Source organism: Mus musculus, chromosome 5, assembly GCF_000001635.26.
Source record: "Mus musculus strain C57BL/6J chromosome 5, GRCm38.p6 C57BL/6J".
Taxonomy (NCBI): Eukaryota; Metazoa; Chordata; class Mammalia; order Rodentia; family Muridae; genus Mus; species Mus musculus.
In genome coordinates this window covers 113,935,842-113,961,153 of record NC_000071.6, presented here as the reverse complement: position 1 = coordinate 113,961,153, position 25,312 = coordinate 113,935,842, and the positions used below count along the sequence as shown (strand labels likewise).

Below are 25,312 nucleotides of genomic sequence, written 5' to 3'. Positions count from 1 at the left end.
ACACAGTTGTGCAGGCATACACATAAAACAAATGTTTTATATACTTACCATTTCCCTGTACCCCAAAGCACCAATAGAGTCCAGACCTTTGAATAATCTTGTGTGGCAGACTGATCACTTCAGTGGTGTGTCCCTGTGTGGTCAGGCCCGTTCTGGGTATTCTTCAGGGAGTGTCACTGCAGGGGTGTCACACACACACACACACACACACACACACACACGTCTGTCCCTATGGGATCTACTTGCTTTATTGAGTACTCAAGACTCTTCCGGGGCTGTGGCCCAGAGTGCACAGATGAGGGGGGCACTATGGGTAATTCACTTTTGGGGTACTAAGGATGCACCTGGCAGACAGCAAAACTCCAGGTTGCCCTTGTTGGACAGCAGAAAACCTGCTGGTCCCAAGTCTGGGGAGGGACTGAATCCAGAGTCCGAGTGACTTGACTGAAGCTTCAGCTCTCACTTCATCGCCTGTTTTCCATCCTCAGCGGGTTCAGTGTGAGCACAGCGGGCAGGATGCACATATTCAAGCCAGTGTCTGTCCAGGCCATGTGGTGAGTGTGTTTGGGGGCGGGGGGAGCTTTGAACTCATTAGAGGTATTCTCTACTCGACAGAATGAATAGAAAAGCCAGTTGTAGCCAGGCGGTGGTGGTGCACCCTTTAATCCCAGCACTTGGGAGGCAGAGGCAGGTGGATTTCTGAGTTCGAGGCCAGCCTGGTCTACAAAGTGAGTTCCAGGACAGCCAGGGCTACACAGAGAAACCCTGTCTCGGAAAAAAAACAAAAACAAAAACAAAAAAAACAAGAAAGAAAAAAAGAGAAAGCAAGCAAGCAAGCAAGCTGGGCTGCTATTCTCTTGGTGGTCAGGCCACAGCACACCAGCTGAAGGGCCAGGATCCCAGGGAAGGTTGCATGACCCTCTATGGTGGCTGAACTTGGCACTGCCGCAGCTTCCTGGACCAGCCTCCTCTTACAGCTCTCTCATGGGTGTGTCCAGCCTGGGGCCACACACTCACACTATACACTGTAGGTATAGCTCAGCGTGTTTGTAGACCCAGTGTCACACTGAAGTGTTCAAAGCTGTTCACTCCCTCGGGCTAAACAGAAGAGCTGGGATAAAGGAAGAAAAACTTCCAGCTAAGATGAGCGTGTTTCCAAACAACTGCTCTTGTCCAGGGAGGGGAGAGCTCGCTCACTCACAGGCTACCTGGCTAGTGCTGGGCTCCTCTTCTCTGCTACTCTAGGCTGGGCTCATCAGGGCCATTTGAGGTGGGCGGGGCTGAGGAAGTCTGCGTTCTGACCCGCAGGTGATGCCCCCAGTGGATAATCGCTGTGGCCAAGTTGTTACTATCATTATTAATTATTATCGTTTGTGGCAGCCGTGGTTGGTTTTATCCACTTTTCTTTTCTTTCTTTCTTTTTTTTTTTTTTTTAAATTCTTAGGAACCAAAACTGAATTTAATAAACACTTGGCTCAAGTTTATTTCCTCATCCTGCCAGGATGGTGGGACAGATAGAATTAAGGACAGTTGGGCTGTTTTGCTGTGTCTGAGGGACATGGACATCCTAGGAGCTCTCACCTCCCTTTGGGGCGGGGGGGGGGGAGGGACACGACGACAGGGGGACCCTTTTGCCTGTGCCTTTGCATCCCTCAGCAGCCCATTCCCTGAGAAATTCTCAGCTTTGAGTTGTTTTTTTTGTTGTTGTTGTTGTTTTGTCAAAAGAAATAAAAGTGGCTAACTAAATAAAGCTTACATATTGTAAAGCCCCCTCCTCCCCTCCCCCAAGATGTTACACACTGAGGCGCAGGTCAGCAGTGCACTCAGGAGCCCCTGCTGTTCCTTAAAGACCTTTCCTGCCATTAGACGCCTGCAGTACAGCCCTGCCTACAGACCTGAAGGCTTTAGAGTTGGTTGCTGGAATGTGACCCAACCAGCTTGGGAGAGTTAGGGGCTATGGGATGGGGTCTGCTGCTGGCGACTGTTTATTCCTTTGGAAACGGTGAGGGATATCCTGTCTGCCTGCGAGCTTAATTGATACAGCCTCTGGGAGTTGACAGTTGTTTCTAGCTACTGTGTGTCCCTCACACACCTCGCTAGCAGAGCCTCCAAGAGGGAGCCATTTCTGAATTGCCTTTCCACCGCTACAGAACCCAAGCCGCCTTGCGCCCTCTTGCGCTCCCTCCCCCCCCCCCCCCTGTGGACAGGTCCCATCCTGAGTTCCTCTCTCCTTCCTGCCTCCCAGGTCTGCCCTGCAAGTGCTTCACAAGGCCTGCGAAGTGGCCCGGAGGCATAACTACTTCCCAGGAGGAGTGGCGCTCATCTGGGCCACCTACTATGAGAGCTGCATCAGCTCGGAGCAGAGCTGCATCAATGAGTGGAATGCCATGCAGGACCTGGAGTCCACGCGGCCCGACTCCCCCGCGCTGTTTGTGGACAAGTAGGTGCTGAGGCTCCTCCCACACTGATCAACACTGCTCCCTCTCAGGGTCTGGCTTCCCTCACAGCCCCTTGACTGAGAACCCCCTTCCAGAACAGGTTTAACCTGAACCTGTGCCTGTGGGCCAGAGTTTCTCAACCTTTCTAATGCTGTGACCCTTCAATACAGTTCCTCACATTGTGGTGACCCCCAGCCATGAATTTATTTCATAACTGTAACTTTGCTACTGTTGTGAATATTTGAGTTTTCCAATGGTCTTAGGCATCCCCAGTGAAAGGGTCTTTTGACGTCACCCTCCTACAGGGGTCGTGACCCACAGGTTGAGAACCACTGCTCTAAAAGGGGTGTGTGTGTGTGTGTGTGTGTGTGTGTGCCCGCACGCGCATGCACAATACACTCCATGTGTGCATTTGTGGGGAGCAGTTCCCCACTTCATACGCTCACCACAGGAACATGCCACCCTGCTCCCATTTATGCTCTGCCTAAGCCTTGTCCCTTTAGGTTGCCAATCCTAAGTTTACTTAGAATTGTGGATGCAGAGTCTGCCGTCATGGGTATCTGGATCCAGAGGGCTGTGTCTGCCTTCACAGCACTGAGAGTGACCTGAGGCCACACTCTTCCATTCCCTCAGAGTGAGGTGTCTGCTGCAACGCGATACTGGTTTTAAGAGTTGCTCAGATGACCAGACACAACCAAGAGGCCATGAGAAGAGATGGAAGGATGGTGGCCGATTGAGGCATTTGAAGTCAGCAGGGGGAGTGGACTGACTGTCCAGGTCTTCACTCCATGGTCCCGGGAGTTAATTGATTAGCAGGACTGGCATATAGACATGCAGAGTGCACAGACTTTGATTTCATGGGAGGACTTGATGAGGATGCAGCGATGGCCCCAGGTAGAAGTGTCAGATGGAGACTGACAGCCCGTGCTGTTTGTTGGCAGTTACCATAGGTGGTCTATGCGGAGAGCGAGTCCCCTACCCACTGACTCCTCCTGTGGGGCTGTAGATGGGTCTTCTCTGTCTGCTCACACTGAACACACACCCACAATACCCTGTACCTGGGCAAGCCACTGTCAGACCCGTGAGGACGTGAGGGGTCGTGGGGGGGGGCTCCTCTCTCTCTCTCTCTCTCTCTCTCTATATATATATATATATATATACACACACACACACACACACATACATATATAGTATAGATGTTTAAATGTATAGCGGCTTCCTATACCTTTTCCTCCTAGGCCAACCGAGGGCGAAAGAACTGAGCGCCTCATTAAAGCCAAACTCCGGAGCATCATGATGAGCCAGGACCTTGAAAATGTGACTTCTAAGGAAGTAAGACACCCTCCCCCTCGCCTACCTCGCCCCCTAACCCTTCCCTTCCCCTTCCCCTCCCTCCCTGCTTCCCCAACCCTCAGCCCATAGGAGGCACACACACACACACACACACACACACACACACACACACACGTGAGTTTGTCTTCACCACAGAGGCAGGCTCACGATCTCTTGGGTTTTTTATGTGTGCATTTATTGTGCACCCTGGAGGCTCCCCCACACTTTGCTCTGCCGTGGTACCAAGTCTGTGGAGGGCCCAGGCTTAGAGTTTGGCTTTAGTCTGATTGCAAAAGACCATAGGCAGCTCGACTGCCCTCCCTGAGCCCTGGGGACAGCTGTAGAAGGTCCTTGGGTTCCTCCAAGGAACCTCAAGTCTTCTGCGTCCTCTACTGCATTTGTGTGTCCCCTCGCTGCATTTGTGTGTCCCCTCGGCCTTGTGCTGGACAGGGGATGTAAACCTCAGGCTTTTCCCTATGCCTTTTCAATTTCTCCTTGGTCAGTTTTTCCTTTGTCAATAATAATAATAATAATAATAATAAATATAGTAAAAGATGTTGTGGGAGCTGGAGAGATGGCCCCTAGGTTAGGAGTACTGGCTGCTCCTTCAGATCACCTGAGATCCATACCCGGTGCCTTCATGGTAGCTCACTGCTAAAACCCTCTCCAGGAGATCTGGCGCCCTCTTCTGGCCCCTGCGGGCATTGCAGGCACATGGTGCACTGCATACACTCAACCGAATCTAGAAGCCAGGCATTGGGGCACACACACCTTTAATCCTAGGACCAGGACAGAAGTTCTCTGACTTCAAGGACATTGTTATCTACATATTGAGTTCCAGGCTAGCCAGGGCTACCATTGTGAGACCCTGCCTTATAAAACAAAAATCTTAAAAATATATAGTTTTTGGTTTATATTTATTTATTTATATACTTAACTGGGGCTGGGAATGTGGCAACATGAGAAATGCCCATTTATTTGTTGTTTGTTAGTGTGGGGTATTTTTGAGTCGGGGTCTTCCTCTATAGTTCATACTGACCTGGAACTCACCTTGTGGCCCCCCAGGCTGACCTCAAACTCAAATTCCTACCTCAGCCTTAAATCTTCCAGGTCTTTCACTGGTTAGTACTTTTTTAAAAATCACGCTGTGGTGCCTTCTCCTACAGGGGAGCGACTTTACCTTCTCACTGCAGTATATTTGGTGCTTAATTGTAAACCTGTGTTTTAAACTCGATAGAAAAAAAAAAAAAAAAACCTTAGGAAAAAACAGATTTCTTTGTTGAGGACAACGGACTTCCTCCTGCTGGGTTAAGTTGGAGGTGGAGTGACTGAACTCCGGAAACCCACACAGATGTGCTACCCGTGTCTAAACGCATCACCCTGGGCCAAAGAAAATGAGGACAAACTCACACTCTTTTGTAAACCAGTCACACAGTTCCCCCTGTGGCTTCATGCCTGTGCTGAAGTGGGCTCCTGTTGGAGCAGATCACTTCTGATAGGCTCCACCCCACATCACTCCTGTCTGTCCCGCCCACAGATCCGAAATGAGCTGGAGAAGCAAATGAACTGCAACCTGAAGGAGTTCAAGGAATTCATCGATAACGAGATGCTGCTCATCCTGGGCCAGATGGACAAGCCCTCCCTCATCTTTGACCATCTTTATCTTGTAAGAAGCCTAGCTCTAGTGGGACCGGGTTTGGGGGCCTAATTTTGGGACTTGGATTGGGGACCATGCTCAGAGACACGTACAACCCAGATGAGGCTGTGCCTTAGCACCTACCAGAAACAAAGGTAGCTTACTTGTTCCTCTCTGAGCCCACTGAAGGATGCACTCTTCCCCTCCCCCCACGTCTCCTGTGCTTGGTGTCTCCAGACCGTAAATATCCGTAGAAGGCAACTGGCCAATCTTCAGAGGCAAGCAGGTTGCTAAAATTAGCTAGGAGATCATGAAGTTGAATGGAAAGACCCAGCCAAAGCAGGGCAGTGGTGGCGAATGCCTTTAATCCCCATACTTGGAAGGCAGAGGCAGGTGGATCTCTGAGTTCAAGGCCAGTGAGTTCCAGGCCAGCCAGGGCTACACAGAGAAACCCTGTCTGGAAAAAACAAAAAGGAAGAAAGGGAAAAAAAAAACAAAAACAAAAACAAAACATCAAGGCCAACTTCCTGCCCTGTGCCCTCCCACTCTACTGAGTCAACTTGTCTCTTCCTTCATAGAGCGGTTAGGATGACTAAGTGAAGTGCATTCTGGAGCCTGCAAGCGCAGGTTCTGTAGGCCTGGTTGTGGGCCATAACTGGCTAGAAGAGAAAGTGTCTCCTTACGGGAATTGAAGGACGATGGCGTTAGCCACTGAGGGGAAACTTCAGTCTTCATAAATAGATGTTTGTGTATACATACATACATACATACATACATATGTATACATACACACACACGTGTGTGTGTGTGCTTTAAGTAGGTTTTGAGACAAGCTCACTCTGTAGCTCAGGCTAGCCTAGAGTTTGTGATCCTCTGCCTCTGCCTCCTGAGCATTGAATGTATAGATTTTTATGTTCTTGTTTTTATGTGACTCTCCCTGCATGTACAGGTCTCAGGCTATATCCACTGAGATGTGAGAGTCTGGGTTTGAATAACTTGAAAAGGCAGAGAGGGTATGTGTGTGCTGGCTGGCCTCCCTGAGAACAGTGAAAAGCCGCCTCCTCCACTCTGTCCACTAGGTGGCGGTCACAGCCAAAGGACTCACAGCCTTTGTGGCGCTTGTGAAGTCTTTCCATGAGTGATAGTAAAGGAATTTTATGCACGAGGCTGCCCCTGAGATGTGAAAATCCAGCTCACGTTGCTTGATGATCAAACCCTGAGCCCCAGATGACCTGGGAAGCTCGGGAGAGGAAGTTGGCAGGCAAGGAGACGGAGATATGGAGACAGGGATGGCCTTGCCAGGACTGAGGTGGCTGCATTTTCAAGAGCATCCCTGGTTGCTGTTTGTGTTTCTATTCGGTGCTCCTTGACTAGAAATAGAGACGTTTTTAATGATACAGTGTATCCATGTATCCAGTCAGACAGCTACAGACTTAGAAACAAATCATTTTAAAGGAGAAAAAAAATATTTCCAGCTCCCACAGGGAGGTTGTCACCCACAGCATTTTGCTGTTAGTTTGTTGTTCAGTTTTTTTTTTCTTCTTTTATTATTATACATAAGTACACTGTAGCTGTCTTCAGATGCACCAGAAGAGGGCACCAGATGGTTGTAAGCCGCTATGTGGTTGTTGGGATTTGAACTCAGGACCTTCGGAAGAGCAGTCAGTGCTCTTACCCACTGAGCCATCTCTCCAGCCCCTGTTGTTCAGTTTCTTATAGGGCTAGAATTGGAACGTGGGCCCCACACTGGCTTTCTCTGATGCCTGTGTAGAAAGAGGAGGCTGCGCCTGTGCTGTTCCAAGTAGACTTTGTCTCTCTGGTTTGTTTGTTTGTTTGTTTGTCTTGGTTTTTTCTTTGAGTGTCGCCTACTTGCACCACCGTGATGATTATTTTACTCATGGCAATCTTCTTGCCTCTGCCTCCTGTGTAGTGGGATGGTTTATTTTGAAGTGCCCATCATTGGGATCTGTGGTCATTTGTGTTACTAGTTCCTGGGAGCACTGTTTGAAATTCATAATTACCGCGTCAGAGGGTGGGAACTTTTTATTTTTATTTTTATTTATTTATTTTTTGAGACAGGGTTTCTCTGGGAACTTTTAAAGTATCAAATACCTACCAGGAAAGGGACCCAGGGTTCCTTCTGTATCTAATGGTGAGGACGACACAGTGGGCTATGCCCATGGCAGAATAAGAAGACTGGGGGACATGACGCAAACGTCTCTGAAGTTGGGGGATCAACAAGGCTCTGTTTCCTCTCTGTCACCCTCAGTGATGCCCAAGGGCCTCAGGAACCTGCTTAGACTCCTTCCTCTCCCTCTCCTGGTTCTTTTCCATCCTTCCTTCTGCTCTGAGGCTGAGGCCCCACTGTCACGTCCCCCATCTGTGCCGAAAGCAGCTCTGAGACTGGAGTGTGAACACTCACAGAGCTTTGTATGATCTGTCCCCCAGGGCTCCGAGTGGAATGCATCCAATCTGGAGGAGCTGCAGGGCTCAGGGTAAGTCTGCTCCCGTCTTCCCCATCTCTCCAGGCAGCGTAGGTAGCCACTGCCTTGGCCTGCCCGCCTCATGGCCTCTGTCCGGTCTCTGCAGTGGCTGGAGGGGCTCATGTGCTTCAGAGTACTACACACAGTAACCCATGATTTGTAGATCCTTCCTGGAGTCTTAGGTGATTGTGGGGGTCTTGGAGCAGCTGAGTCACACCGGGGAATGTAGGACAGCCTGGCCCTAGGCAGGCTCTGAGCTCCTTCCCACAGCCCCACTCCCCAGAAGAATTGCCGAAAACCATTGTTGGAGAGTTACTGTAACAAACCATTGCATGGACACACACACACACACACACCCCTGTTGGCCTTGTATCGAGTCAGCAACTCTGAGAACTGAGCCACCCCTGGTAATCCTTTGGTTCTTGGTGGGAATCTTCTCGTGACCGAACAGTCATCGCTGGGCAGGAACTTGCCTGTCTCTGAGAAGTGCTCAGTAGCAGGAGTGAACCTTTGAGCTAAGCCCTTCAAGGAAGCTGTCACAAAACCACCGTTCTGTGGTCTGATAAGCTGGCCTTCTTGAACCAACTGCAGTTGAAAACTGAGACTAAACAGAGCTTAAAAGTATATCCTTAGAACTTCCGGTCAGAGGTATCCACCACCACCCCCCACCCCCCCAGCAGAGTGCCTGGCCAGCGTGCGGTCAGACCTCACGCTTTCGTCTTACTGGGAATAAATGCATGATTCAGGGAACTCTCTTGAGATGTTGTTACTTAGGGTGAAAGCTATTTGAGACCCTTTCCAGTTACCAAAATTGTTTTGGTTTTCAGGAAATGAGTGTACTGGTTAAGGGTGGAGGCTGTGGAGTCTGGGTTAGCAGATGCTCTCAAATAGGACAAGAGTTACAGAAGGCACAGTCTGCCTTTTAACTCTTTTAAGAGCAGAGGTTTGGTTTTTAAGACAGTATCTTGCTCTATAACCCAAGCTGGTCTTGAATGTATTAATAAGTAAGGGGGTTTTGATATGACATGGGTTATTTTCGAGTAAGACATTCTTGTCCTATGAATAAAACTCCTGCAAAAATGACCACTAAGCAAAAATAAAAAAACAAACAAACCTCTCTCCCAAAGCCATGCCTTGTGGTCTGCACATCCTTTGACTTTCTGTCCGCAGGTTTTTGTTACTTTGTTTTCCCTGTTCCTCATTCTGGCTGGCTCTCTGGGCCCTTTGCTTCTTTTTCAGAGTTGACTACATTTTAAATGTCACTAGAGAAATAGACAATTTTTTCCCCGGCTTGTTTGCGTACCATAACATCCGCGTGTACGATGAGGAGACCACAGACCTTCTTGCCCACTGGAATGAAGCTTATCATTTCATAAACAAAGCGAAGTAAGTGTGTGGGAAGGCGGCCTTGGGAGGGACGGCAGCGGCAGGAATGAGTGGCGGGCCAGATAAGGAAGCTAACCTCGCAGTGGAAGTGGGCAGACAGGATCTTAGGGGAGGTAGGACTGTCTGGTGGACCTTTGTTTTAGCTACAGAACACCAGGCACTAAAGTGGGCAAGTAGCAATCAGCCCTCTCCATAGGGCGCCCTCACGTTCTCTTCCACCTGCCCTTGAGTGTGACATTGAATCCAGTGTTCAGCATCAGTGCAGACACCAGCCAGGCTTCAATACCCAAAAGCCAATGGGGCGCTCTCTCCAGGAAAGGGCCGGTATATGCTGGTCTTAGGGCTCTTGGACAGTTCCCCCAAGGAATGCAGGCTGTATCCTCTCCTGGGGTAGTTCCATGGGGTAGAACAGGGCAGCCCTGGGGCCCCTCCTTACTCTCCTTTGGAGCAGCTGTTGTATTGGCGTTCAAAGCAAAGACTCTGCCCACCCCCTTTCCCCAACTCCCACTCCCGCGCTGTGGAGAAAAACCTTCTTACTTAGAAACCTCCCAGTCAAAGCTACAAGGTGTATCCTTACCAAACCCTACTTTTTCTTGCTTTTCCAGAGCACAGACTCCTTGCCTGTGAGTTTAGAGCTGCGAAGTAGGGGGTAGGGGAGCGGGGGCTGGAATTGTAAACCTGGTATAGGAAACAGGAGCTTGCCAGGCCCCACCCTAGCTTCCCGGCTGCAGCCTCTGCCAGCCTGGCATGCCTTCACCTTCCCAGCAAGGAGAGGGTCACTGTTCCTTGTGTATCTCGTAAATCAGCTGCGCCTGGGCCAGCACAGCCTTCTTAAAAGTGGCAGATCGGCTCCATCTTCCCCCTGGCTCTGATCTCTCTTGGCCAGATTGCTCTCATGCCTCCAGGCTCGCTCTCTCTCCCCAGGGCGCAGCGTTTTCGTCTCTCTGGCTGGCCCTGGTTCCCGACAATAGCTCATTCAGGGCCTCCATCTGCTGTCAAAGCTCAGTGGCTTTTGTAGAACTCCCATTAACTGTCCAGGAGCTGCCCAGGAGGCCACTGTAGGTAGCCTCACCTATCCCGGTGGCAACAGAGGAGATTCTGGGTTTCCTGCAGCACGCATTGGAAAGCTGGGCCAGGCCATGCAGATTCATCTGTTCTCCCATTGTGTGCTAGTAGATCTCATGGCAAAGATATTTCCTGTAGAAGGTGTGTTAGACCTAAGACAGAGAAGGGTTGGAGCCGTGAGGTAACAGGGGGGTGGGACTATTAATCCTTACTCTCAATCCCCACAGAAGGAATCATTCCAAGTGCCTGGTCCATTGCAAGATGGGCGTCAGCCGATCTGCGTCCACAGTCATTGCCTACGCCATGAAGGAGTTCGGCTGGCCCCTGGAGAAAGCGTATAACTACGTGAAGCAGAAACGTAGTATCACTCGGCCCAACGCAGGCTTTATGAGGCAGCTGTCTGAGTACGAAGGCATCCTGGATGCAAGGTGAGAGAGCACCTAGACACAGGCTGGCAGACGACGCGGGCCAGGCCTGGCAGGAGCTCCCACAACTGGCAGCCAGCCTCCCGGGAGCTGGCTTGTAAAAAACAACTATTGTTTGGGCTCTGATTAGCGGTTTCCAGGAGCGATCCGTTTTGATTTTGTTGGCACATGTAGAAAGCTTGTCTCTCTGGGCGAGGGACAGTACTTAACTGCTCATCCAAGGCATGTCCCGGTATGTGGTGTGGGCTTGAGTGTCTCCATTTCCTAAGTACCTGCTTTATGCCAAACTCGAGGCTGAAGAGGCCACTGGTCTGATTCACCACAAATGAGCCCCGCAGTCTCCCAGAAGCCCAGTTCCATCTTCTAAGTTAAGGGTGCACCCAGAAGACTAGAAATGACAGGGTCCCAGGTTGTTTGTGTCAATGGTGGGGTTATTCACAGTAGCCCAAAGGCAGAAGACACCCACCAGTCTATTGGTGGATGAATGGATCAACAAACAAAGAGAGGCAGTTGGATGAAGGAGCTCCTGATTGTGGGCGAGGCTGCTTAGGGAGCTAAAGCTAGGAAATTGCCGGACTCGGAAGTTCAAGGCTGGCCCTGCCATATAGCAAGGTCCCATCTCCTTACCCCATCAAAGGGCAATTCTGACGTGCAGTATATTCCGAGCAAACTTAGGGGCTCTCGGGAAAAACTGTGTGGTCCCCATGCTTGCATGAGGTCCCTAGAGATGGAGAATGCGATCTTCCCAGAGGCCAGGGAAAGGACAGAGAGAGAGTGGTGGATGGTGTTCCTTCTGTACCATGAACAGTTCCGGAGACTACGGTGGCGGACAATTAGAGACTGGTGAGTAGTGTATATTCTGAACAGTTACAGAGATGGCAGGGCCGCAGTACTGGGACCTGTCCTGCCAGGCTGTGTAGATAGAAGTGGTCCAGGTGACACCCTTACCTCAATTTAAAAACTGGCCTGGCTCTCTAAGGATGCACAAGCAATCAGTACAGGTCCTGTGCAGGCTGACTTCCCATACATTCACACATGCAGCTGATAAATCTGCTCCCCACAGAAAAGTAAAATTCAGCTGCTTAGGTTGGTTTGTTTTTTTGGGGGGGGGCGTGTTTTGTTTTGTTTTGGAGACAGGGTTTCTCCATGTAGCCCTGGCTGTCCTGGAACTCACTCTGTAGACCAGGCTGGCCTCCAACTCAGAGATCCTCCTGCCTCTGCCTCCAAAGTGCTGGGATTAAAGGCGTGTGCCACCACTGCCTGGTGAGCTTCTTGTATTTCGAGTGAGCAGAGGGAGGCACCGCTGACAGGTTAATTTGTCTCTTGTCACACAGTGAATTCAGGTGTGCCAGGAGAGAGGTTGACACCCACATGTGTTGACTGTCACAAGAGAAAGCACTTGTTGCAGGGACCCCTGTCAGGGCTGTAAGGGTTTCCCTGGAGGTCCCACGCTGCTGAGGCAGGTACCAGTATCCGAGGACTCAGTTTCTCCCAGCTCCGTGTCCAGTCTGTACAAGCAGCCTCCTGGATTATTTCTAAGTAGAGTTGGAAGGAATCCAGAGGCGGAGTCCTTCAGCTCCTTGGGCAAGTTTGGGGAAGCAAGGGTGCTCCTACAGGAGTGAACAGGCTGGGAGAAGCCCTGTAACCATTTTTGCAGAGGCTGTTACACTGTTTCAGAGTGTCTGTCCGGTCTCCAGGCAGCTGGAGGAAGAGGGAAATTAGGCATTGCTGTCCCTTAGCGTAGGGAACTAAAGTGAAGGTTGTCTGACCAGGAAGTTCACCTGCCACCTTCCTGTACTGCAGGCCCACAACAGCACAGTGTAAACCTGAATTACAGTCAGTGGGGGGAGTACATAAGGCAACCCACTGTGACATGAATAAGACCCTGGGTTGAGGGGCAGTGGCCATTGCTGTAGTTGCTTCTCCATCTCAGCCCGCCCACCCCAGTGTTGATTTTACCCTGAAGCCCTCAGGAGGTGGAGGCAATCTTGGGGATTACCTCTGTCATTGTTAAGTTCTTTCTCTCTTTTTCATTTGTGGCTTATACCTTCACAAGTGTCATAAAAGCGATACCAGCCTCCTGCCCCTAACTTGACAGCCACTGCCAGTTGATGCTTCTTGTGGGGGGCTCCTGGTGGGTCACCCAATGCTCTGGCATGGTCTACACTGATGAGTAATGGCAGCATAAGCTAGACTCAGTGGGTTGTTTTAAAAGACACAAATTGGGGTGGTGAAGCTGGGGTAAATACGATCAAGTCTATGGTATGAAATTCTCAAGAATTAGTAAAAAAAAGTTGTCTTTTTTTTTTTAAGATTTATTTATTTATTATATGAATACACTGTCTTCAGACACACCAGAAGAGTACATTGGATCCCATTACAGATGGTTGTGAGCCACCATGTGGTTGCTGGGATTTGAACTCAGGACCTCTGGAAAATCAGTCAGTGCTCTTAACCGCTGAGCCATCTCTCCAGCCCTGTCTTTTTTTTTCCCTTCTTCTTCTTTTCTTCTTTAATGCCATAAGGCTGGGTATGGAGCCCAGTGATAGAATGCCTGCAGTCAGACACAAGGCCAGAGATTCTATCTCCACATGAAAATAATAATTTAAAATACCAGAATTCATTCAAGCCAGGCATATAATCCCAGCACTTGGAAGGGAAGAAGTAGAAGAATCAGGAACCTCAAGGCTAGCTTTGGCTATATAAGTTTGGGGCTAGCCTGAGCTCTAAAGACCTTGATTCTTTTTCTTTTAAAGAATTATTTATGGGCTGGAGAGATGGCTCAGCGACTAAGAGTACTGACAGCAACAGTGTATACATAAAATAAATAAATAGTTTTTTAAAAAAGATTTATTTAAGTAAGTACACTGTAGCTGTCTTCAGATACACCAGAAGAGGGCGGCAGATCCCATTACAGATGGTTGTGAGCCACCATGTGGTTGCTGGGAATTGAACTCTGGAAAAACAGCCAGTGCTCTTAACCTTTGAGCCATCTCTCCAGCTAGACCTTGATCCTTAAAAAGAAGAAAGAAAAAGAGGACATCATTTAGAACAGACCTGTAGTCTCTGCCTGAAACAAATACTTGGGAGTTTTCTGGGATCTTCAAGGGGATGATGGTCATGTTTGCCTCATTACCCCAGTGTGCAGAGAGCTTGACACACCTTCTGCTTTGATCCCTGAGTTTTCTCACACTGTAGGTGTGAAAAGGTTGTTACTCTCATGGGGTCGTGTATAAACGGAGTCAGAGCCCTCCGTGGTGTGACTAGATTCACACAGTAAGATGAGCACCATCAGGAAGGTGGGGGAAGGGGAGGGGCGACCTCAGGTCAAAACTGTCTCTGTATCAGCTACATTGTTACTGCATGGTAAACAGTCCCGAAGGATGCTCAGGTAGGCTGCGGTGAGTCTCATCCCTGGGAGTGAACAGAGGGAAGTTGGCTTCCTGCCCCCCCCCCCACCCCCCCCCCACCCCCCCCCCCCCCCGCTGACTACACTGGCGGCTCCTCTCTGGCCTGCTAGGACCTGCTCTCCGCTCACCTCCTGCCCTTTCTCCCCACAGCAAACAGCGGCATAACAAACTATGGCGCCAGCAGCCCACAGATGACACCATCGCAGAGCCCAGTGAGTTCTTGCCAGAGACCTTGGACGGAGCCCTGGACGCTCAGCTGCCCTGTTTGGATGATACCACCCACCCTGGGCTCCCGAGAAGTCTGGCCCCAGGAGGACCCGCTCTCCCCTGTTGTTTTCGAAGACTCTCGGACCCCCTCCTCCTTCCCCACCATGATGAAACGGGTGGCCTGGTCCACTTAGAGGATCTCGAGAAGGATGCTCTGTTAGAGGAGGAGGAGTCTCAGCCAGTGGAGGTGCACAAGCTGGTTCAGCATCCCCAGGAAGGTGCCAGGCTGTGTGAAAAGGACGTAAAGAGGAAACTGGAGTTTGGGAACTCCAAACCCCGCAGTGACTCCTTGCCTCAGGTGGAGGAGCTGGAGAAGGACGGTAGCCCAAGAACGGGGAGGTGGAGGCGGGCCTCCACCCAGCTCGATAGAAGCTTGCTCGACCAGGAAAACCTAAATAACAACAACAGCAAGAGGAGCTGTCCCGATGACTTGGAGGTAGGCTGGGGATCATTGTGGGAACAGCATGACGTGACACCTCTACCCCGCCTGTAGTTCTCACTGTACAGGTCTCACTCCAGCCCACAGGCTTCCTTTCGGAGGGTGGGGGACTGCCATACCTTCCTCTGTAGCATGTGCCTAGCTAGTGGATACACGTATAGGGGACACCCAAACCTTGCAATACCCCCCTTATCTAAGGTGGGGCTCCTGAGTCATGCCATTGTCCCAGTTCATGCCGTGTTGATATGGGGGCTGTTCCAGATTCATCTCTCCACACCATCTACAGCCCCCCAACTTTTTGGTCACCCCACCCCCACCCCCCAGAGGTGTCATCTCTTTCCTAAGGGGTCCGCTGTAACAGAATGACAGTGCATGTGTGTTAGCTTCACCAGGCATCCCGTCTTCCAGCTCATAGTTATAGTGAGCTGTGTCCCCCTGTAGCTGCCATCCCTGAGGGGTGTTGTGCAGTGTGCCTTAGCTACAAGCTCAGGCTGATCAGAAAGTCACTGGTCCCAGGCCCCCTCTTCCTTATTCCAGCATCTGGCAGTGACCGAGAAGCAGGGCTGTCCTTGCAGAGGGTCAAGGGAGCAGCGCTCTTGGGCTCTGCCCCTCGGGTACTCACCAAAGGCTTGGCACCAAGAACTTCGTGTTCCCTGACCATCTCTGCCACTCCACAGGCAGTGATGACTCTCAGTGGGGACACTGAGGTAGAAAGCTGGTTTGTATTTAACATTGTGCTACAATGCAAAACAAAAAGAAAGAAAGAAAGAAAGGTCTAGCCACCCCAGGCAGTTCACTGCTGGCCTCTAAGTAATGAAATATGTTCCAAACCAAAGAGGAACTGCATGCCTCCCCCACTGCCCACCACTTCCCTCAGAGAGGACAGATGCCGCAAGATGCCTTTGTCTGGGACTGTTGTACTGTGGTTAGCCCCAGTGGCCTGACCGTGAGTCACTGCACGGTGACCAGGAAAGCAGCTTGGGTAGGGGCTCAGCGGACTTGGCACCAGAACCTAGCAGAACTAGACCCAGATATGTACAGCCATTTGTGTGCCGGGCTCCTTTTATTCACTGTAGTGTGTCAGGCTGGTGTGGGGTCCTGCTCTGTGTCTCTGAGCCCCGCATGGATGGGCCAACTTACTAGCAAGGGCACAAGAGAGGACAGAGGATGACCCAGAGATGTGGCACACCATTCATGGACTGATGAGAACAGTCATCATCATTTGTCTGGCCCAGGCTGAGGAGCGGTGCTGAACCAGGGAACTGTGATCTGGGCAGAGAACCCTCTCTGTGAGGGACGGTAGCTGCATGTATACTGTGGGGAGGTGTGAGTGAAAGACAGAGGTGGCTGAGCCTCCCTAGCAGGTTGGAGTGGCTGTGTGCCGTGTCCTGGACACCCAGGAAAGCACAGGGGACTCTAAGCAGAGGGAGAGGTGACAGGCTAGGCCGGTGGGTAAGAACACAGCCTATGAGCCTGAGTCTGGAGTTGGCTACACAGAGTGACATTAACCTCTTGAAAATGTGGAATGAGGTTCCCAGGCTGCACTTGTAGCAAAATTATGAGAGACACCCCCTCCCCCCCCAACACAGCATCTTCAAGGTTGCCTTTCCCACTAGCTGAGGGTTCTCCCCGTTGAGCAGCTGGAAGAGAGCTGGCTCCCTCAGCTGCCCTTGACCCTCCTTACATCTTTCCTCGCCAATTACAGAGAGGACAAAGAGAAGTCCTTGTCCTATTCACCGATGCCCCAGTGACCAAAGGCAAGTCCCTTGGGGGACAGCATAACATGTAGTTACGTATGTGTGAGTTTGTGTTGGTAATGGTCCAAATACCATTTCTGCCCCTCCCTCCATCTCGGGGACCATGGGTCCCTGAGCTACGCTGCGTGCCGCCCCAGGAAGGGTTCTGCTGTATTCAGACCTCAGTTGCCCCCAACGGCAAATTCCCTCTGCCCAGGAGAACCTTCTTTGCATGGTGTGATCGGTGTCAATTCTGGTCAGTTCTTTCTAGTTGGGTTTTTAAAAAATTAATTATTTATTTAATGTATGTGAGTACACTGTAGCTGTCAGACACACCAGAAGAGGGCATCGTCAGATCCCATTACAGGTGGTTGTGAGCCACCATGTGGTTGCTAGGATTTGAACTCAGGACCCTCGGAAGAGCAGTCAGTGCTCTTAACAGCCTAGCCATCTCTCCAGCCCCTAGTTGTTTTGCGTTTAGATGCTATTTTTAATGGTGTGTCTGCGTGTAGATATATGCACACGAATGTCAGTGGACACAGAAGGCAAAGGCGTTGGCTACCCTGGAGAAAGAGTTGCAGGCAGCTGTGAGCTGTCTGGCATCCGTGCTGGGAACTGAGTTCACATCCTCTGGAAGAGCAGTTAATGCTCTTAACCAGTGAGCTGGCTCTCCAGCCCGATCAGTCTGCTCTGCTCCCCAGTGCCTGTACCCTGCTTTCCAGACCAGACCATGACCAGGGAAGGGTCAGCCTGATGGGTGGTGGAAACAGACCGAGAAGGGGGTCCTGGGAGTCTCTGTCCCAACTCTATAGCTTAAGATTTGCCCAGGGCACTGTCTTGGCTTGTGGAAAGTCAAGACTGACATCTTACACTGTGCTAACTTCTATTCATGATCCAGTGTGCCCCCTAAAAACGTCTGTAATCCTGAACAAATGAAATGAAAGCAGTGCCCCTCCCCCACCACGGTGCCAGCTGCCCTCCCCTCCCCCGCCAGGGACACCTTCTTTGTGCCTTCGGTCTTCCGCATGGGATCACTCATGCTGCCGCCTCACTGTGCTCTGTCTCTTACAGCGCGATGCCATGTTTGGAATTCTCAGCAAAGTGAAGCCTCCCTACACATCCTGTGCCGACTGCATGTACCCCACAGCTGGTGGGACTCCCGAGGCCTACATGGAGCGACACGAAGACCCCAGCTCCTCTGCTATCTGCACCCAGCCAACCTTCCTCCCCCATGTCACGTCTTCCCCAATGGCCCACGCGAGCAGCAGGTCCCGAGCTCCGGAGAGGCCGGCCTCGGGTCCAGCCAACACCTCTCCATTCCTACTACCAGCAGGCTCCAGGAAGCCAGATGTCAGTGGCTCTGGAGCCGGGGCTGCCCCGGAACCACCAGCAAGCCTTCTAGAGCCTTCCAGAGAGACCTCAAAAGCCCTTCCAAAATCTCTCCAGTTGAAGAATCCTCACTGTGACAAGAACGCTGCCAATATGGAGGTGTCGGCGAAGGAAGAACCGTCGCCTAAGAAAGATCCCAAGCCGGCTAAGGACCTGAGGCTTCTGTTCAGTAACGAGGCGGAGAAGCCCACCACCAACAGCTACCTGATGCAGCATCAGGAGTCCATCATCCAACTGCAGAAGGCAGGCCTGGTCCGAAAGCACACCAAAGAGCTGGAGAGGTTGAAGAGCCTGCCTTCAGACTCACCAGCTGCCTGCAGGGACAGCGCCACCTGCAGGCTGGAGGCCAGCATCCCGGAGGAGGGTAGCCAGGAGCCCGCACACCCAGCCCTGTGCAGCCAAGCTGGGTCGGAAGAACAGCCTGTAGGGGGAACCTTGCAGAAGAGCCCCACGTCTACCCTCCCCCGTTTAGATCACACCAGTAACTTCTCGAAGGACTTCCTGAAGACCGTGTGTTACACCCCCACCTCCTCCTCCATCAGCTCCAACCTGACCCGGAGCTCCAGCAGCGACAGCATCCACAGCGTCCGAGGGAAGCCTGGGCTGGTGAAGCAGCGGGCGCAGGAGATCGAGACGCGGCTGCGCCTGGCAGGCCTCACCGTGTCGTCCCCGCTGAAAAGGTCCCATTCCCTTGCCAAGCTGGGAAGTCTCAACTTCTCCACGGAGGACCTGTCCAGCGAGGCTGACACATCCACCATCGCTGACTCGCAGGACGCCAAGTGTGGTCTCTCCTCTTCCTTCTTGCCCGAACCCCAGTCTGCGCCAAGGGACCCCGCTGCAACCTCTAAATCATCAGGGAAATCTGCCCCAGAACACTTGAAAAGCCCGTCGAGGGTAAACAAAAGCTGACTAGCTTTCAGCTCTGTAAGGTTTTCATCATGTCCTGATCTACTCTCATGTCTTGATTTGTGTTAATGACTTCAGTCTTCTGGGCTTTCCCCACTTAGATCCCGTGAGGGGGGACACCCGGGTGTAGGACCTGGGCAACCTGGAAACTGTCAGCCAAGAGTCACATTCAGATATGTACACGCAAGCCAGGGCTACGGCTTGGTTGTTAAGAGTGTGTGCCTGACATGCACCAGGCTCTCAGTTTTGATGCCCAGAAACCGTAAAACCAGGCACGGTTGCGCACGCGTACGGAAATTCCAACACTGGAGGTGCAAGCAGAAGGATTAGAAGTCATCTTCAGCTACATGGTGAGTTTTAGGCCAGCCTGGTGGAGAGAAAAAGAAAATGTGTGCGGACATACAAAATACAGTTTGCAACATGTCAAGGAACCACATTGGCGAGGTCACTGCAGCCCACGATCCCGGCTCATTCCCGTCCTCGAGGGAGAATCCTCAGAGGGCAACACAAGGCCTACCTCTCTGCTCACTGTGCATTTTTGTTTATAAAACGGTAATGACCAAGGCTCGTTCTGAGAACAATGCTATGTCCAGAAGGGATTTTCCAAGAGAATTGTGGGGGGTTTTGGGTTTGGAGTTTTTTTTGTTGTTTTTTTTTTTTGTTTTGTTTTGTTTTTTTGAGGGTGGGGACCCGCAGAAATGTCAAGACTTTGAACCTGATTGTCCCAAGAACAGCTAGGTGATATCATCAGAGGAAAGCACTTAGGGAGAGTGGCCCCGTCTAATCCTCCATCCTGGTGGGGTTGGGTCCTCAGCTGTTGGCTTCCCTTCAAGCTTATGTCACCCAGTCACTGAGAAGGCACTGCGAGCCTCATCTGCTGCTAACGGAGGTTGTGGGCCTGGGGTGTGGATCATCCTGCTGTGACCACACGGTAACCCTCCAGGATGGCTCAGTAGGAACCATCTCCACACTTGCTGAGAGGAAAGGCAGCGTCAGCAACGGATACTTTCTTACAAGTCCCTCCCCAGAGCCAGTCTGAGAGGAGAGAGTCTATTGAAAAGCTGCTCTGATGTTTACCAGAGTCCCTTCCCGTGGAGAGAATAGAATATTGCTTCCTTGTCTCCTCCGGCTCCCCCTTGCTGTAATGATGGGACAAAGGAGGCTTGGCCACAGCACAGGTGTGAGCACAGATTAGCTCAATGAAGCAGGAGGCCTGGGCTCTGGGTTCATATCATGGGCCTCGACTGGTGCCCATCATGAAAAGGGTGCTTAAGGATTTTTTAAATTTTTTTTTTCCTTAAGGATTTTGAAGAGAGACAAGCAGAGAGGCAGACCAGCAGAAAGCCTTGACTTGGTATTTAGCCAACGATGGTGCACAGCCCTGTGAGGTCACATATCCATTTGGGCTCTGTTAATGTGTTTAGGTTTTGGTTTTTTGAGACAGGGTCTCACCATGTACCTCCGCTGTCTTGGAACTTTCTCTGCAGACCAGGTAGGCCTCGGACTCAGCAGCGATGCATCTGCCTCTGTCTCTCAAGGGTTTGGTTTGGGTATTTTGGTTTTTGAAGTAGACTCTCACCCTGTAGTTCAAGCTGGCTTCAAACTCACAGCAGTCCTCCTGCCTCAGCCTTCCAAATGCTGAGATTACAGGTATAATCCCATCATGCCTCAGACTTGGTTGTTTACATTTTGAAGGGTAAATGGCGCAGGCTTGTGATCTACACTCAGGAGGGTGAGGCAGGTCCACCATGAGTTAAAGGCCAGTCTGGGCCACAAAGTGAGATTCTACCTCAGAAGTAGTAACCTTGCCAGAGATGGTGTTACCTGCTTCAGATGTCTGCTGCGAGCCCTCTCAGAAAGCTTGCTGATGCCCCAAGGCTGCTTGTAACACTGCAGGAAGACGGGGTTTCTATTTGAAGGCTGCCTTTGCTCCTTGGATATCACAGACCAACTCCTTCCCTCCCACACTCCAAACTTGCCAGCCTACCCCTTTACCTCTTGAGCAGATGGAGTCCTTGTGGAGATGACCACAGCTCCTTCCTGCAGTTGGCTGGCTCAGCCAGACAGCTCAGTGAGACCACAAAGTCTTCAAGGATATGTTCCGGAAGTATGCGTATGGGGGTCCTCCCACACTGGTTAGAACCAACGGAGTCCGGATGGTTTGGAGGTTGCAGCCAGGTCCCTTGGCACAGCCTGGGATTCGGGCAAGAAGGAAGAAGAGAGACCGCCATCCTGGTGAACGCTCTGGGTGTCTCCAGGATCTGGGCCAGTTCTCTCTTCATTCGTCTGGGGTCTTTGTGACCTCTGTCTCAGAACATTTCTCCCTGGCATGATTTTTTTTTTTTAAATACATGTATGTTATTTTATAGGGATTTATTTTCCCACTACTGTCAATACCAGTCACCTTAAAAAGCGATCATCCACTTATTCCTGAAACCCTGTGGGTTTCTTCCACTCTTCCCTCAGCCAACAAAAGCAAAAAAAAAAAAAAAAAAAAAAAAAAAAGGCCAAGTTTAATGACATCGCCAAGTTCAATTTCACATGGTGGGTCAATTTCTGTGTCAAAATAATTCCTTAGATTTGGTAATGATAGGCTTCCACTGTGTTTCTTAATCCCATCTGCAAGAGCGATAGGATTTTTGAAAACTTTCATTTTGAAAGAGTCAGGACAGGAGGATGAACTCAGGCAGGCCTCTCGCTCCCAGCAGACTACCTTACACCTGTTTGAGAAGCACTGGCCAATCAGCCAACGGTGCGAACAGCAGGGGGGCGGATCCCCATCTTCAGACCGGAATCCCTGGCGGGATCCTGTTCATTCCTTGGCTCTCTCTGTAAACACAGTGAATTGGCATTTAATGGAAAGGCTACTTTGGAACTCTCCCTGCTAAGCTAAGACGGTGGCAACTCCCATATTGTCTCAGGAAAAGTTTTGTTCCAGCTAGGCTTGGTGGCACACTCTCGTGATGCCACGCAGTGGATCACTGAGTCCAGAGCTTTGTAGACGCTGACCACCACCCCTCCCCCGCCCCGCCAAAAATAAAAAAGTTAGCTTTGGGAGCTGCTCCACACCTGGCTATTTTAGCTTTGTGTGTAATCATAGCAAGCAGAGGTAGAGGGATTTATGCAGCGTTGATGACTGCCATTTTCACTGAATGCCCTTGTTGAACTAAGAGCTTTCTGCTCAGCTGGATGGCCCGGGAACTTTACATAGCCCCCCCCCCCCCCAAAGTCTGAACCATGTGGGGGCCTTGCTCTACACCAACACAGAAGGCTTCCTGAAGTGTAAGGGAGAAGATACTGGGCAGAGGTGGGAGCCTGATCGAATGAACAAAGAGCCAGGTGTCTTTCTCAGATCCTCACCCCCATGTTTTCAGTGCAGAAGCCCTACCAACCACACACAGCTCATCCATGCGGCTCAGCCATGCTGGTCTCTCCGAGGTACCCAGATAGCTGCACCCCTCTGCTCCCCTTGCTCAGCAGCTTGCTCTAGCTGAAGATCAGGCCCAGCATCCTCTGCCCTTGAAGAGCCCAGAGGGTTCTACAGGATGGAATTAAGTTCTGAAAGATTAGGTGTTGACAGCCAGCCTGTATTTTTGTGCACCCATCTCAGGGACCACCCCGGAAAGCTTGTGAATCTCCCACTCTTCAGGAGCCATTTCTCCTTAGCAAGAACAAGATCACAAGAGACATCACACATCACCCCTTTAGGGAGTTACTTTCTACCTGCTGGCAAGGTTGGTATGAGAGTTGATTTCTAACCCCAATGGGCTGGCTGATACTTAGCAGGGCTCTTGAGGCACGTTCAACCCCTTCAGGGTAACCAGAGTACCTAGGACCACTTGCCTGACCCTAGCTGTGCAGTCCAGAAGAGCCAGGGAGGCTCCCAGTCCTCCCCGTGTTGGCTGCAATGTCACTGCTGGTGAGGGAGACTCTTGGTCCCACCTTCCCATCCTAACGGCTGGGTTCCTGCTGATCATAAGACCAGATGAAGGTCATTGGTGTTCCCCTATCCAAAGCCCTTTGTTTTTCTTACTGTGGAGGTGTGAGAGTCCAGTGTGTATGGAGATATATGTACATAAGTGTATGAACATAGACCTTGTGTGTGCATTATAGATCTATATACATGTAAGTGTATCCTACTCCATCAGACCTGGTGTGTGCTGTTCCTTAGCACACACTGTGGTCTCCAGCTTTGCAAGGAAATCACCCTGGACCCATCTGCAGGAGCCACCAGGGGCCATCTGGAGAAGGGCGATCCTTTGGCAGTAGACACCACAGCTCCTCTTTCAGTCCCTATCTTAGACACAGCCTCTGTTGCCCTGGCCGTTGGCCTTGCTGCATGAGAAGACAGCTGCTTCCTCCTCTACCCTGTAATTATTCTTTTTACAATTGAGTGCCTTAATAATGGTTTACAAATACTGTGTATTTATGCGCAACCGTTCAGCTCTCGTCTTTCGAGGCTGGGTACTTTTGTCTGGTCCTGGTGGTTAAGATTAGCACGTGAGTTCCTCCCTACCCCCATCCACTTGTGTTAATCTGCTCTGCAGTTGACACTGTGGGTCCTGACTACTCCACAGAGCCTGCTAGAAACTCGGCTGCTTGGTCCCCGCAGGCCATGCCTGCATGCATCAGCACACACCGCAGCCCGAGGTAGCCGGTGAGGGACATGATTTGGTTTGCCAGGTAGCACAGGGGTGGTGCAGGACCAGTACTCCCTGAACCACAGTCCAAGACCTCCCCTTAGCCCCTCAAGGTCACCCTCTAGTTTATAGAGGCTTGCCACCCCCTAACACCCTTCACACTCCCTCCTCCTCTTCTGCCTGTGTCCTGAGCTCCTTGCTGCAAATCATGGGGTACAGCTCACCCCAGAGGAGCCTCACCAGACTGCATCCTTCACCTTTCAAAGGCCACTGGCACCGGGTTCCCTCGTTGAGTCACAACTTTGATTTTTTTTTAATTGTTTTTCTCCTTGTTTTCTTTTTTAATATATATATATTATATATTTAAAAGGCAGTATCTTTTTGTACTGTGAATTTTCAGTAGAAGAGGCATAGTGCACTTTTTTTTTTACTTCTGTTGGTGTGTACTGTATATATATATAGTCTGCGCGCTTCTCGTGATGAGAATAAACACTTCGTTTATAAATGTCCTGTGTATGCTATGCTTTGCCTGTGGCACTTGCCAAGATGTCCATGTGTTCTTCTCCTGTCATTGCCGTGGGTGCCTTTATTCTTTAGATTTGTTGAACCTACTGTGTTCAAGACTCTTCACAACAAGTTGCAGGAGCTAGACCCAGAGGAGCAGCGCGGGCATCACCCCAGAGCTCTCCTTCCCAGTGCTGGGATTGGATAGGTAGAAAACACCCTGGGCCTGGTGGTGCCCGCCTTTAATCCTAGCACTTCAGAGGCAGGGGCAGGGGGCTGGAGAGATGACTCAGCAGTTAAGAGCACTGACTGTTTTTCTGACGGTCCTGAGTTCAAATCCCAGCAACCACATGGTGGCTCACAACCATCTGTAACAAGATCTGACGCCCTCTTCTGGAGTGTCTGAAGACAGCTACAGTGTACTTACATATAATAAATAAATAAATCTTAAAAAAAAAGATTTGTTTGTTTATTTATTGTGAGCCACCATGTGGTTGCTGGGATTTGAACTTCAGACCTTCGGAAGAGCAGTCAGGTGCTCTTACCCACTGAGCCATCTCACCAGCCCCAAACAAATCTTTAAAAAAGAAAAAGAAGAGAGAGAGAGGGGGGGGCAGGGGCAGACAGATATCTCAGCCCAAGGCCAGCCTGGTTCTACACAGTGACTTCCAGACCAGCCAAAGCTACAGAGTGACATCCTGTATCAAAAAAAAAAAAAAAAAAAAAAAAAAAAAAAAAAAAACCCTTCCCCCCACACTCCCCAAAAATCCCTAAAATAATGAGCTAAGTACCCAAGATGGTTTATACTTTTAGTATAAGTGCAGAGGTTTCTGCACTGGGCTATGTGCGTGGCAAGGCAATCTGTTGCAGAGGAAAACCACTGGAAATGGGGGGAGCTGCTGGGAGGAACCAGAGTGGTCCCCAGTATCCACCCAAAGGAAACAACCCCCGTGATCCTGCGCTTGCTAGACCTCACCTCAGTTAACATCAGCTGTGACACTCCTCACCGAGTGGTCTTTGAGTCACCATTTAGGATCCCAGACGCAACACCTGGTCACGGAGAGACTCAGGCTGTCACGGTGTAAAATTGTTGCCTGGCCCTAACTGTGCAGTCCAGAAGAGCCAGGGAGACTCCCACTCTTCCCCATGTTGGCTGCAATGCATCACTGCTGGTGAAGGAGGCCTCGGTCCCAACCTCCCAACCCAAAGGCTAGGTATGCCAGACACTCTGGACTTCCTGTGTGCATCAGGAGGAC

General features: G+C 50.7%; 1 protein-coding gene across 5 annotated transcripts in view; it reads left to right on the top strand.

Moving 5' to 3' along the window:
- Ssh1 (slingshot protein phosphatase 1) overlaps positions 1 to 24,060 on the top strand; it is a 56,710-nt gene extending 32,650 nt beyond the window's left edge. For 3 of the 5 annotated variants that reach the window (XM_030254423.1, XM_011248193.3, XM_006530288.4), the window contains 9 exons: positions 489 to 554; positions 2,246 to 2,440; positions 3,677 to 3,770; positions 5,308 to 5,436; positions 7,855 to 7,901; positions 9,129 to 9,275; positions 10,568 to 10,768; positions 14,326 to 14,878; positions 17,689 to 24,057. In XM_030254423.1, the coding sequence (XP_030110283.1) occupies positions 489 to 554; positions 2,246 to 2,440; positions 3,677 to 3,770; positions 5,308 to 5,436; positions 7,855 to 7,901; positions 9,129 to 9,275; positions 10,568 to 10,768; positions 14,326 to 14,878; positions 17,689 to 18,915 (2,659 nt within the window). In that variant the 3' untranslated portion in view covers positions 18,916 to 24,057. Of the gene's footprint in view, positions 1 to 488; positions 555 to 2,245; positions 2,441 to 3,676; positions 3,771 to 5,307; positions 5,437 to 7,854; positions 7,902 to 9,128; positions 9,276 to 10,567; positions 10,769 to 14,325; positions 14,879 to 17,688 lie in introns of all 5 variants that reach the window. The other 2 variants (NM_198109.5, NM_001363469.1) reach the window with 2 other exon arrangements.
- The last annotated feature ends 1,252 nt before the right edge of the window (positions 24,061 to 25,312 follow it).